The sequence below is a fragment of the Sapajus apella genome, unplaced genomic scaffold (assembly GCF_009761245.1).
Source record: "Sapajus apella isolate SASKATOON/1434 unplaced genomic scaffold, GSC_monkey_1.0 scaffold8, whole genome shotgun sequence".
Lineage (NCBI taxonomy): Eukaryota > Metazoa > Chordata > Mammalia > Primates > Cebidae > Sapajus > Sapajus apella.
In genome coordinates this window covers 40,378,850-40,394,432 of record NW_022436948.1, presented here as the reverse complement: position 1 = coordinate 40,394,432, position 15,583 = coordinate 40,378,850, and the positions used below count along the sequence as shown (strand labels likewise).

Sequence of the window (15,583 nt, the reverse complement as noted above, 5' to 3'; positions counted from 1 at the left end):
GCCAATTTGCCATTCTTTTTTATGGTAAGTTCCTGAGGAATATTTACCTGATAATTTCAAAAATTTATCATTCTGAGTTTGCCCATATAAAATAAAGGGGACAGTTATAACAATGAAAAAAAGTTACTGTTTTTCAATAGAAAGTTCTTACAAAGAAAATAATTTAAAATGAATATTTGGAATTTGGAAGTGTTTGCATTATGATTGCTGTTGCCAAAAATCAGTGTGTCACCTATAATACTTCTATTATGCCATTAAAAAAATAATTTTCTGTTGAAAATATTTTCAACTGAAGCATTTTAATGACTTCTGAATTCATTGTTAAAAGTGGTCAGTATTAAAGAAGATTGTATTAAAGATTGACTTTAGGAATACAAATTTGGTAGTCAAATTTCACTTTTGCATAATTAACAGAAGGCATTTTAAACTAAGCATCATGATTCAGAAAAGACAACTTTCTTTTTTATTTTGTTCATCTTTAGTTTCTTTTTATTTATTTCTTTTCTATTTTATTTTAAGTTCTGGGAAACATGTGCTGAACATGCAGGTTTGTTACATAGGTATACATGTGCCATAGTGGTTTGCTGCACCTATCAACCTGTCATCTAGGTTTTAGGCCCCACATGCATTACTTATTTGTCCTAATGCCCAGAAAAGAAAATTTTCTATCAAAAGTATCCTTTTAACTTATGATCAAACATCAAAGTAAACTGAAGCTAAAATTGAATTACTGTATCACTGTGATACAATAATTTTGAAAATTTTTCAAAAATATGGCATAATCACACTACTGTCACTTTATACTCTTGAATTTAAAACATTATTTTAGTTTTATCCTTTTTAAATGTACTTATAGTATGAGTACATGTGCCTAGGTAACATACACATAAAGGGGATATGCGCTCAAACTGTATTTTAAAAACTGTATAATATATCAGAAGTCTGGAGATTCCTGGTCTTAGGTATTATTTGTTTTTATATTTGTGTTTGGTGCTGAATATAAAACTCATCTTTGTCTTCCACTGATTATCATGTCAGTTTTCTTCACCATCTCCTGATTTGCTTCTTCCTTGCCATTTCTACAATTACCAATCTAGTGTAGGCCTTTGTCAGCTACCACTCAGATCACCAAACTAAAGTTTCTTCATCCCTCCCCGTCGCTAATAAGGCAGTCTTCAGGTTTTAAAATCTTAGACCATGAAGTTCTCAAGAGAGCAGTATAAATAAAACATTTATTTAAACCTGTTCTTTTGCCATATACATTACTGTAAACATATGAGCATATCATTATTTATAATAGATTAGGGAGTATGGCCTAGAAAGAATTAAAATAGCTGGGTTTACAGTAAGACTTAGGCCCTCATTCTGTTTCTATCAACCTCAACTCTGTTGGGGCTTAATTTCAGATATGTAAAATAAGGGAATTGGATAAAATATTTTTAAGATGACTCTGTCTCAAAACTATAAAAATGTGTGAATGCTTATAAGTTACATTATTTGATTTTAAAAAATAAGTAGAATTATGTACTCATTGAACTATTTAAGGATATCCTTTTTGGGACTTTTAAAACATGATATTTAAAATATGAATAATGATTCCTTGTTTAATAAACTTGATAAAAAGTAACAAATGTACATGCTACTTTAATTAGCAGTTTTATCTGAAGAGGAAGCCAATCATAACTACAGTAAAACCATCAACTAAAAGCAGTTATTTTTCAAAATTAGTTGGTAGTTAATATGGCTACCATCTTAATTGTCACTGTTCCAACTACTGTCATCATCCTAACTTGCACTACATAGGCCCTGAAGCAGAATTAAGGCGCATGAAAGATTTTTTCAGCGAAAGTTCGCATACAAAGAAATAAATATAAAACTTGATTTAGCAGAAAGAACACAGGAGTCAGTCCAGAGAACAGGTCACAGTATTGCCTAAGCGACAGTTAACTGCCTAGGCTACTTCGTCTCCCATAATTGTTGTTTAATGGATTAATGAATGAATCTCTCTGGTACTTAGTTTCATCACTTATTTAAAAATGAGATTGAACTTAATGCCCTGTGCAGTTCCTTATAGCTTACATTTTCTATATTTTATCTGGAAAAATATAAATTGTTTCAAGCACTAATATGCTGAAAGGTCTAGCTGTTATGTATTAGGACACTCTACATGATCTTTCAGTGAACAATGAATACTTCAATGATGTGTTCTCAGAGCTAGTTTTGAAGTGTTAATCCTGAGACTGATTTTTAAAAGCAGGTACATGCCTACTCTTGACAATACTAGACTGCAAGATGCTCACAATCTTTGTTTATGGTTGGATGTACCCTCTTCTGAAATGACTGTTCTATGTCATTATTCCCATGTCAGGGTATACTGGCCTTTCCTGAAATGTATACAATTTGTTGACACTGACAGTCCTATCTTTTGGAAGCTTGCTCTTGATCCCTTTGGCTTAACTGTCTCAAGTTTATTTATTACAAATTTTATGTTTGAAATAACTCTGTCTCTTGTTCCTCTTCAAGATAATTACACAAGTTCAACAGCTGAATTGAAGTAAGGTTTTTTTTCTCAAACAGAAGATTATTTTGAAAAAACACAAAGTGAAAATCTTTTTGAGGTAGTTATATATATAAGAATTATTAAACAGGATTAACCATTTCAAATAGATAAAAGCCAATGGCAAAACATCAAAGCTTTACCCATTGCTACCCAAAAGTTATGTAAGAAATACAATCATCATGATGTGATTTCAGAATCTGAAACTTTAACAGTCCTTCCCTCTCCCAATGCTAAATGTATGGCACATTTATCAAATATGTTTCTTTCATAGATAGTGAAATATTTTCCCTTATACTTTTTCTCACAGTTGAGCATATTTCAACTTTCATCTTTTTCTGCATGTTGTCAAAATAGACTCTACAAGTAAATGTTTGATGTTTTCATACCACCAATACATTTACCGATTCATCCTCCATCTGACTTTGCAAGGTGGTAATAAAGGGACTATGAAATAAACGGTTTTAGACAATACACCTATTTCGTGTTACAGGAGGTACTGTTTTATACAAAGTGGTTAAGGAAGGATGTTAACTTTTCTTTAAAAAAATTAACCTACTTTTCTAAAAAAAAAAAACAAAAAACAAAAAACAATCCACCACTATGGATATATACACGCATTCCTAATTCTGACTTTTAGGAATTCTCCCATTCACCTACTCTAAATTGAAACTTGCCAACCAGCAATTCCATTGATATACACAATGGCCCCTATTGCTCCAATCTTTTTTATTTCTAATTGACACACACACATACACATATCTCATACCATATTTTAAAATATCCATTCATTTATTGATAGACACAGATTGATTCCAATGCTGCAATAAACACAGGAATGCAGGTATCTCTTTGACATAATGATATGTCAAAGAGGTATCTCTTTTTTTAATATATACCCAGTAGTGGTAGATACCTCTTTTTTAAATACATACCCAGTAGTGGGATTGCTGGATTATATGGTAGCTCTGTTTTTAGTTTTTTTGAAGAAACTCCATACTATTTTCCATAATAGCTTTACTAACTTACATTCCCATCAACAGGGTAGAAAAGTTCCCTTTTCTGTACATCCTCACCAACACTTGTTACATCTTCTGTTTTTTGTAATAGCCATTCTAACAGGTGTGAGATGATATCTCACTGTAGTCTTTATTTGATTTTTTCTGATGATTAGTAATGAGCATTTTTCATATACCTCTAGCCATTTATATGTCTTTTTTTTTTTTTTTTAAGCTCTTGGGACATTTTTGCAGCCAACAAACATATGAAAAAAATTTCAACATCACTGATCATCAGAGAAATGCAAATCAAAACCACAATCAGATACTATCTCATGCCAGTTAGAACAGCAATTATTGAAAAGTCAAGAAACAACAGATGCTGGCAAGGCTGTGGAGAAATAGGAACGCTTTTACACTGTTGGTGGGAATGTAAATTCAACCACTGTGGAAGACAGTGGGGCGATTCCTTAACGATCTAGAACCAGAAATACCAATTGACCCAGCAATCCCATTACTAGGTATATACCCAAAGGAATATAAATCATTCTACTATAAAGACACATGCACACGTATGTTTACTGCAGTACTATTTTACAATAGCAAAGACATGGAACAACCCAAATGCCCATTAATGATAGATTGCATAAAGAAACTGTGGTACATACACCAAGGAATACTATGCAGCCATAAAAAGGAATGAGTTCATGTCCTTTGCAGGGACATGGATGAAGCTGGAAGCCATCATCCTCAGTAAACTAACACAGGAACAGAAAACCAAACACCACATGTTCTCACTCATAAGTGGGAGTTGAACAGTGAGAACACACGGACACAGGAAGGGGAGCATCGCACACCTGGGACAGTCGGGGTTTGGGGGTGGCGAGGGAAGAGAGCATTAGGACAAATACCTAATGCATGCGGGGCTTAAAACCTAGATGATGGGTTGATAGGTGCAGCAAACCTCCATGGCACATGTCTACCTATGTAACAAAACTACATGTTTTGTACTTGTATCCCAGAACTGGAAGTATTTTTTGTTTTTAAACTTCACAAATGATGATAGATCACTAAAAGAAATTTTTTAAAACAGAGAGGCATGCCTAAACTTCAGAAATGACTGTGGATCTACTTATCTTTCATGTGTTTGGCAAATATTTATATCGTACTAAGGGATTAACACTACTAAGTACTGGAGACACAAGAATTATAATCAGTCTCCACCCACTGGATCTAACCACAAATAAAATACATGGGGATTAGTGCTTTGTAAGTAATGGTGGAAAAACTTAGAGGTGAAAAGTCACACACACTCAAAGTGTAGTTGAGTAGACCCAGAAGAGAGCTATCTGAGCCGAAAATATGGCAGCACAGTTTTGAAAATTCTCCTCACAAAATGCCTTGCTGTTAAGCTGATATGGTTGTTTTCTTTAAAAGCCTTTTAGCTAGTACTACAAAGGCTGTTTTGAATACCAAGATTAGGACTTTCCCAAATTAAATCTTTGGGAAACTTATTCCAAGTACTCCAGAGAAGGGTCATGGTCCAGGTTGTGAAGTTTTAGTGGAAAGTCAGTAGCTCTAAACACCTTCATCTTAGCTAAAAATAATAAAATCTGGCAGGTTTGCTGGTTTATGATGACTATACACTATTATTAGGGGAGATCAACACTTGCCCCAGTAAGCTGGGTGGGCTTTTCAACTCCTTTATTGTGGCTGGCTCCTTTGATTTTTTCCACTTCGGCTATGGTGCTACTGCAGTGAGATAGCCTTGAGCCTCCTGCTTGGGAAATAGTATCCCTTACCAAGTCCTAACTCTCTTTCCTGACTGACCCAAAGGAAAAGCAAAATAAAAAACAGGTTGTGTCCCAGGGAAAGAAGGCTTAACTAAGGCCTACTTCTAGCCTGAACAAAAAAGATCTTTGTGACTTATATACTGGCTCCAAGGGATAAGGATAGAATTTTCCCCAAGGTCAGGCCAGGCTCATTAAAACATTTGCAGAGCTTTGGTAGTAAGATTTTTAGATTACTAGTTTAGTTGGCATTTCAGTTACTACCCCACAGTTGCTTTTTCCCCTTATATTAAAAAATAAATAAATAAAAACATCTATATTTCTCTTAATTTATAAAAGTAGCAAATGTTCTTAAAAAAAAAAACCTAACCATCTATTGGGCAGTAGTACTTGGACATTCCAATGACATTTAAAGCTCAGTGTGTCTAGAATGAAACTTGACATCTTTCTATATGCTGCTCTTCCCCTTATATAATCACTGCTTACTTAACACAATGTCACCACTCTGTAGTTATTTCCACATAGATGCCCAAGAATACATTTGATCCTTCTCTGTCTTCCTTATCTCCATCCAATCAATACCATAATCTGAGATTTTAGTTCTGGATTATTGTGTGTGTGTTTTTTACAGTTTCTATTTTACTTCTCCGGAATCATCTGACATTAATGGCTTCTTCATGATAGCCATAATAAAAATGCCTTACTTTTTCCTCAGGTCACTCTTATTTCTTTTATTCTATAATGACCCCATTTGTAAATCTTTATTTTGATCACCTGGCATACTACTTCATTGTCCTGATAAAATACCTGTCATTGGTTTGTTTCCAAGTATTGGAACTATTTCTTTCTGTTGCCCTATCTTATAAACTATAGGGCTCGAGAGCTGTATTATTAAATCATATGTTTCCCCTTAAAAATCTCGAGACATTATTTATGCTGGCATTTATTACTATGGAGAATTTTATTGCTGGCCTAATTTGATTTTTTCCTTTGTAGGAATCCTGTTTATTCTACCTACATGATTCCTACATTTGCAAGAACTTTCCTTTATCCCCAAAATTAAAAAGTATAATCAAGATATATCTGCAAGTAATTATGAGTTGTAAATTAAATTATGGTTTAGAGATTATTTCCTTCATTAATTTGGTTTTTGCTGGAGGTAATCTGCTAATTGCCTTCACTGTACTTTTAATAGTTCCATCTCTCTATAATACTTTACCTCTACATGTTCTTTGTGGTTGTCCCTTCTTTGAAATTTCACTTAATTTCATGGAAAACATTTGGAACTCAACATTGGCAAAAACATAAGAGATCCTTTAAGAAAAGTGGTTTTTTTTCACCTCTTATCTTTCCATTTTTAACTGATGATAACTGAAGTATTTATCCTCTTTAGTCATCTTTATGTACAACATCTAGAACAGAGAACTGTTTTACTAGCAGGTGAATAGTCTCTGTCAAATCCTTCATGCCCAAACAAAGAGAGAAGGAGGAAGTTTATATGTACTACAGTTTAATTTGTTAGATCACGGCCTATCAGAAAGTAAAGAGGAAACTTCAGTGAAAGACAACCACGCCTCTCTTGTAAGACTTTCTTACCTTTGGGTATTGGGGCTGGCTGCATTTAGTTTGGGTCATACCTTCATTCTCTCAATGGAGAATGCTCACATGAAAAGGCATATATACATACATATATATATATATATATACACACACACACATTTCTTTCTTTTTTTGAGACAGAATTTCGCTCTTGTTGCCCAGGCTGGAGTGCAATGGTGCGATCTCAGCTCACTGCAACCTCCACCCCCCACGTTCAAGTGATTCTCCTGCCTCAGCTTCCCTAGTAGCTAGGATTACAGGCATGCACCACCACACCCTGCTGATTTTGTATTTTTAGTAGAGGCAGGGTTTTTCCCTGTTGTTCAGGCTGGTCTCAAACTCCTGACCTCAGGTGATCTGCCCGCTTCAGCCTCCTAAAGTGCTGGGATTACAAGTGTGAGCCACCACGCCCAGCCCATATATCTTATTTTTAATGTGGGTATAAAAGTCACTCAGGATTCCTGTTCTTTAGGCTTTGCTACATGCCTGATGCACTTCTTTTTTTTTTTTTTTTTTTTTTTTTTTGAGACAGAGTCTCACTCTGTCACCAGGCGCCAGGCTGGAGTGCAGTGGCGCGACCTCGGCTCACTGCAACCTCCGCCTCCTGGGTTCAAGCAATTCTTCTGCCTCAGCCTCCCGAGTAGCTGGGACCACAGGCGCATGCCACCACGCCCAGCTAATATTTTTGTATTTTTAGTAGAGACGGGGTTTCACCATGTTGGCCAGGATGGTCTCGATCTCTTGACCTCGAGATCCACCCGCCTCAGCCTCCCAAAGTGCTGGGATTACAGGCATGAGCCACCGCACCCGGCCCTGATGCACTTCTTAGAATCAGCAACAAGGATGAAACTGACCACACCCCAAATTCCTACCATCTGCTATTCCCTCCAGCCTCTGCTGTTACAAGCAGGGGATATAGGAGGACATAACTGTATACTATTGAAAGGTCTCTCTTTCTCTCTATATTATCTTTTCCTTTCTCACACATTTCCCTATTTCATAACATTCAGTCAATCAAGTATTGTTTGGCCCATCCTTCAATCTGGTTTCATCCATGAGCAACTGACATAAAGCCCCATCCTAATTTCCAGCATTTATCATTATTATTTTCCCTCATTTTACATTATTTTTGTCATTTTATTGGGACTCTTGAAAACTGCTAGATCTAATGATGATGATGATGATGAGGCAGATGTATCACATGAGAAATGTAAACAAAAATTATTGGAAGCAAAAGGCTAAGAAAGATAACTTTTAGAAGCCAGTAAATGGAACGTTTGGCTCTAAGAATGAAGTTTCTTGTAGAAATAACAGGGAGAAAAAATTATAGTCAGTAGGTAAGGAGTTAAAAATTTTTACTTGAACTCAGATTTTGGGATATCAGAAATTTATGGAAGAAAATAATAAATCTAAGAGCTTCGTTTTGTAATTATTGTAAAAATAAAAACACAGGTAGTAAGACTGGAGAACCCATGTCCTTCACCAGACAAACTCTACTGCCTGCCTTAAAAACAGTGACACGATCATTTTGCCAAGAATTATGGCACTTTACTCATTTCCCATAAAATGACTATGCAGCAAGTACAGTTATTGCCCTCATTTTACAAATAAAGAAACTGATACAGAAATTATAAAATTGGCCCAAGACGGCACAGTGTAAGTAGCAAAGCTAGAAGCAAAACTCATAGCTGAAATACAGGGTGGGAAACAGAAGTTAACTCAAATCCAACAAAGAATACCTTGGTATTCAAAGTGTGGTTCAGGGGCTAGCAGCATCACTATCACCTTGGAGCTTATCAGAAATGCAGACTAGCAGCCCCCCTCCCACAACTACGCAATCACAATCTAAATTTTAACAAGATCCCCAGATGATCTTTATGTACATTAAAATATGAGTAGCACTGTGTTTGTCCTACTTATGGGAGAAGAGAAAGAACACCCTCTTATGCTGGCATGAATCTGTATGAAAGATGTATAGAGATGAACCACTTGGGGAGCTAGGGTGCACTTGCACCAATACAATAACATATTTTTAATATTTCAAAAGGTGACATTTGTGGTTGTTACTGAATTGGTCACTGTATTATCAATGTCAGTCAAAAGCCTGGAGAATTCATAAGCTTGAAAAATAAAAGGTTTTAGGGAGATATACATGATGGACTACATGTGGCCCTTTTGTTCCTAAGGGCACAGGCCTGGGAAGCACCTACAGGAGAAGCTCAGTTCAGCAAATGAAGGCTGTTTCTCCAGGTAAAGGTAACATGGGAGCAAAAGGTGAAACCTCTCCTAGAAGTTAGGAGTTAGAGGCTCAAGGAAATTCTGCCACAAAAGTGGTAGAAATGGCAGTTTTGTTTTTTTTTTAAAGGTCGGGGGTGGGGATGGTTAGTGGATAGGCTTAGAATCAGCCAGGATTAGAGACTGTCAAAGGATCAGAGAAGGAGATAGAAAAGTATGCAAAACTGTTATCTTTTCCTTGAGAAACTTATTATTTTCATAACTGAATGGGCACCCTTCTTTCAAGGGAAAAAAATAAAGGATATATCCCTTCACAAATGTTATGTTTTTCATACATTTAAAATAGAAGTTTAATACTGTCCCTCATGTATTCCAAACATTTCAGTGGTTCCCATTATCACTGGTCAACATCTCTATGAGTTATTTCCTCACCTCCCCATTTCATACTGAAATATCCTTCCCCAATACCACCATGCTAGCACTATCCCTGTCCCCTCTTATTTTTCTCTAAGGAACCTGTCACTTTCTAAAATATTTTTCATTTATAAAGGTTTGATTTATTGTCTTTCCGTCCCAATACCAGAATTATTAATAACTCCACAATAGAAGGATTTTTCTGTTGTGCTTACTACTGTTTTTCTCAGACCTTAGTGCACAGCACTGTAAGGACTCAGAGTAAAAGTTTATGAATGAATCACCAAGAATACAAGTGTCAAAAGAAAAATGGAATGGAAAATTTTAAGTTTTAAATACTTGAATATACACTCTAATTGGAACGTTAAGTTCCATGATAGGTTTTTTTTCCCTCTTTTGCTGGATGTAAGAATGGTTAAAGTAGAATGTTCAATATAATGTACCTAATACAGCAGTACTGGTTGTCCATAAGCCTTTCTTTTAACACCATGGTAACAAATATAAAATATGTCGTCTGTATATTTCAGTTCTAAATGGGTGGTCAGAGACACTTAACCCCTAAGGGGAGCTCAAAGTACATCTTCCTTTACTTCACCGAGTGGGTCAAGGTTCCCTCCCAATAAGTGGTAGAGAGATCAAATGTTATTTCACCTACAGGAGAGATCTTGAATCTTTTGTCATTCCCATCTGAATTTACTCTCTTCTCTCCTATACCAAGTGCCCCCTCTCAAAAAAAAATAAATAAATTTCTGCCTCCTAGCTTGGCAACCCTATTATGAGAGAGAAAAAATCAAGTACAGCCAAAGGAAAACTAGCATGGGATAGACAGCCTGCTTCAAGTCTGGCAAAGAAGAATTATTTTTCACCAGGGCTAAGTTCTAGAAATCTACAAGGGTTGTAGGAGGCTCTTTTCTAGCAAATGTGGAACAGGAATTCCAGCTACAAACTGCTTGGGAATACAGTTAAAAATCAATTTTAAGAGTTTTTTTATCTGCCAGTAATAATAGGACCTTAAACATTGGTATCTTAGCAACCATTAAAAACTTATAAGCAATAAATAACCAATAAGCTATATTTAGGGGGAGCATAATGGCCTATTTTAAATGTAGACAAAATGTGAAGTAGTAAACTGTTTTTTTACCTGGAATGATCCAAGAATATCCTTTAAGGGCTCTTCATAAAACTCATCTCTTCCAAAGAACAGCAGCAACTCAAAGAAACTCCTAGAAAGAATAAGCAAGTAACTTTCATTGCTTGAGTTTTGCTCCAATTACAAGATTATCAAATAGTAACAGCTATCTAATATCAAATATTTGACTTAAAAATTTTTGATTTAAAAAAATTGTACTCATCACTAGAATTCACATTATATTTTCTGTAAGACTTTAAAAGAAGTGCCTTCAATGAGAATACAAACAAATATATTTAAGTTTTAGAACTACAGAATGAAACAATTATACTACTCATGCCTACAAATGACCACAATGCAATAAAATTTAATGGCATACAAAGTCACAATGATGATAGCTATACATGGAAGGATGATCTAAAATGAAAACATTAAGTCCGGCTTTACCCTAATATAATGGGACTCCAGAGAAAATCCAAAATCTCATTTTTTTTCAGGGTGATATAAGAGTTGAATAAAATTAACATAAAAACATAAGAAAAGTTAGAGAATCACCATAAAACTCTAGGCCAACGTTTATATTATAGCATATACTAACAACTATATCTAATAAATGACATGTGGTTCCTCACACTAGGCTTACCTTGATTATCCCACTCATAACAGGATTGCTCAAATTCTGTAGTTCCTCCTTTTTAAATAAATTATTTGAAAAATACTGTTACTAAATACTTTATGTGCTTTTAATAATTTATGAGTTCATAACGAAAGGAACATGATTTCCTAATATGAGCATGAAAAATTATAAAATTATTTATTTAGCAATCCAAAGTAGTACAGGTTAACAAGTAACAAATCCCTCTAAATCTTTTAATTCATGTAGCAGATCCTCAAGTGTGAATACCTGAAGTTGTTTTTTTTAGTAAATGGTTTTTGCTTTTAATCAAATCACTAATAAAGACTAAAATTATAATATGTAACATAGGTATTATATATGCTTTAAAACTATAAGACCTAATATTTCATGCACTTATAAATATAGCACAATTACCATACCCCATAACCTGATTTTTTTTAAATCTGACTACTACAAAATCTTATTATCAACAGACCAAAAACTTAAAACCAGTCAAAAGCAAACTGATACACTGAGGATTCTTTGATGATTTCCTTAATTTAAATGCTTCTACAAGTTAGGTAAAAAAAAAAAAAAAGTCAATAACCCAGGAGAAAACTGCAAGAGAATATTTCGCAGAAAAGAAATGCGAGTGGATTTTTTAGAAATTTCATCCTCTAAATATACATATATAAGTTCAAAAACATAAACAATATATATTACAAATGGTTTATAGTAGCAAGAAACTGGAAATACTCTAAATGTATACCATAGGGTACTACAAAAATATATCCATACAATGAAATATAATACAAATATTAATGTCACAGTGAGAATATAGCTCCGTCTATATGAATAGATTAAAAAATCCAAGATATATTGTTAAGCAAAGACACAGAGACATATAGTCATTATATTATCTTTGTATAAATGGGAATGGAGGTAAGGGGTTGGGGGATGGAGGTAACATGTACACCAATACATAAAGTTTGTACAATGTCAGACTATCTAGCGGGATATCCAACAAACTAGTAAAATCAACTGACTCTGCAAAGGATAAATAAGAACTAGGGGTCAGGAATGAAAGGAATAATTATTTTTTGTTATTAATCCTTTTTGTAATTATTCATTTTACTAATAATAAGTATGAAACAAGCCCAACAAAAAGTGCCTCTGGAATCTTCTCTATTCCTATTAACAAAGCACTAATTTACATCTATCTCATCTTTAAACATCTACAGGACCTCCACTCTTGACATTCCATACTTGCTTAAAATCAACCTTCAACACAGCAGTTATTATCTTCCTAAAACACAGAAATGAACCCACTACTTACGGACTTTACAGACTGCTGTTTGGATTGTACCATCTAAAGCACAGATGGTAGTGTGCATGCCCCACTACCACTTACTAAGTAACATGGTCCAATTCCATGATAATGATAGTAAAAAGAGAAAAAACACATGCAAAATGACTGAATAAAGGCGGAACACATGGTTTAGCTACTTTTTCCTTAGAGGAAGCTTTAAGGAAGTCAAGTATTTACGAAGTAAGAAAAGGCTGAAATTACTATAAGAATCTGGAATACATGCAGAAGTAATACCTCTCGTTTCCAACCTGTTGGATTTCCTACTGACTGTATAAATGATCAACTAAATGTTTAGAGATCAACTTGTATAGCCCTCCTATGGAGGAAAACTCTGTAAGGTGCAGAGTGAATGAGTCCAAAACAGTACAAAGTAGAAACCCAAAATATAAGTAACAGCCTACAATAATAAGGCTGGTAAACTACTGCCCATCGGCCAAACCTGGCCCAAGGAAGGCCAGTGTTTGTACATTACATGAGCTAAGAATGGTTAGCCATATTTATATTTTTTTAAGTCAAAAGAATCATATTTCATGGCAGGTGAAATTTACATGAGATTCCATGATCAGTGCCAATATATAAGGTATTATCGGAACAGGGTCATATCCATTTGTTTACATATTCACTATGGCTGCATTTATACCACAGTGGTAGAGTTGAGTAGTGACAACACAGACCTATAATATTTACTATCTGGTCATTTACAGACACATGTTCTAGCTGTTCGGGTTTGAATCTCAACTCCACTACTTAACTGATGAGTAACCCTGGGCAAGTTACTTAATATCTCAGTGCTTCAGTTTCTTTATTTATAAAACACAAGTAATAATAGTAACCACCTCTTGAAAAGCACTTGGCATAATTCCTGGCACTTAGTGCTATAGATATTAGCTGCTTAAAAATATAGTACTACCATTATTATTAACATCACCATCCAAATTTTCTTCAACAATCTGTAAGAAACACAAGATCTTCAGAGGTTTGTTCTGCTCCGCTATGCGTATGTCAATTTTGTTGAAATATAACAGGCTAACTCTTCTTAAATTGTGAAGATTTTTAAAATATCTGATTAAAGTCATCAAAAGATTTCTTTCCAAAAATTTATTATTGTATCATAATATTTATCAGTTTTTCATGTTGAACATGTTTAATACGTTTTTACAGTAAATATATGTTTAATATATTTTTTACCATGTTTAATATATTAATAGTTTATGCATTTATTTATAAAAATTTTTGGTCCAAATTATGTTATGTACAGTTCATTTACCTAAACTGAAATAAGTATCCACAATAATCCCAAACAGAATGATTTACAGTTCACCCTTGAACAACACAGGTTTAAACTGTGTGGGTCCACTTATAAACAAACTCTTTGACTTCTGATAACCCTGAGACACAGCAATATCAAACCCTCTTCTTCCTCTTCCTCAGCATATTCAACATGAAAACAACAATATATTCACTATTCAATTAATGAATAGTGAATTATTTTCTTTATGGTTTTCTTATAACACTTTTTCTCTAGCTTCCTTTATTATAAGAATTTAGTGTATTATACATGTAACATACAAAATGTGTGTGCGGCAACTATTTATATTATTGGAAGGCTCCCTACCAATAGCAGGCTATTAGTAGTTAAATTCTGGGGGAGGGTGGTCAGCACCCTGACCCCTGCATTGTTGAAGGATCAACTATATATACAGACAAACATAATTTGTGGTAAGACAAATACATGCTAAATGATATGCCTTCTGAATTAGAAAAAAAAAAAACTATGTTACATAATCATACTTATTTGCCTTTTATCAAATCAATATGTTCCTATTTGCTATGCAAGCTAACTAACTAGAGTACTAATAAAGTCCCTATTTATGAAGCGAACTATATTCTACCATTTGGATGCTAGGAATTCAGACCATTATTTTCCCCCATGCAGTTATGCATCGCTTACTGAAAGGGATACATTTGAGAAATGCATCCTTAGACAATTGTGTCACTGTGCAAACATCATAGAGTGCTTATACAAACCTAGCTGGTGTAGCCTACCATACATCTAAGCTATATGGTATATAGCCTATTGCTCTTGTATCACATTATTATACTGACTGTTATATGCAACTGTAACACAATGTTAAGTATTTGTGTTACCTAAATGTACCTAAATAAAGAAAAGGTACAGTAAAAGTACAGTATTATAATCTTATGGGACCACTGTCTTATATGTGGTCAGTCATTGACCAAAACGTTGTTCTGTGGCACATGACTGTATTACAAATGGTGATAAGTTACCAGACCTCCCTAAGATACACAGATAGACATAGAGTGTTTGATAATGATGAACAGAATTATTATTCTTTTTTGGATTTCTGTAGCATATTAGTAATTTTTACACTAAAATACAGGAAAGTAGATTTGTGCATTTATTTACCATAGGAAAATTCCACTAAATATGACACTTAACTATCCAAATAAAAGAAATCCACTTACCAACTTAAGTAAAGGAAAATTAGGTCTACTCTACATGAATCAAACAATAATATAATAAACTTTTATTACCCACATGTTATTTAAAATGCTCAACTTTTAAGAACTTTTTCTGTATATACTAACTGAAGCTTTGGTACCTTACAAAAGTTTCTATTCAGTCCTACTTAACAGTAACAAAGCGCATGTGATTGTGGGTAACGTTGACATACTCAACCATTCTAATACACTTCAAAATATTTTCTTCAGTAACATTTTTAATGAGGGAGGAAAAAGTTAACAGTTTTATTCCTATATATACTAGTGCTCACTTATCCTCAGGGGATACATTACCAGACTCCTTCCCTCCCACTCAATTCCTGAAACCTTGGATAGTAACTAACCCAATTTCC

The 15,583-nt window shown here is 34.3% G+C and overlaps 1 protein-coding gene across 1 annotated transcript in view; it reads right to left on the bottom strand.

Moving 5' to 3' along the window:
* Nucleotides 1-15,583, bottom strand: part of ZNF654 (zinc finger protein 654) — an 87,813-nt gene that overhangs the window by 21,824 nt on the left and 50,406 nt on the right. Inside the window, 1 exon segment of the mRNA XM_032277191.1 lies at nt 10,735-10,816. Coding sequence (XP_032133082.1) covers nt 10,735-10,816 — 82 coding nt within the window.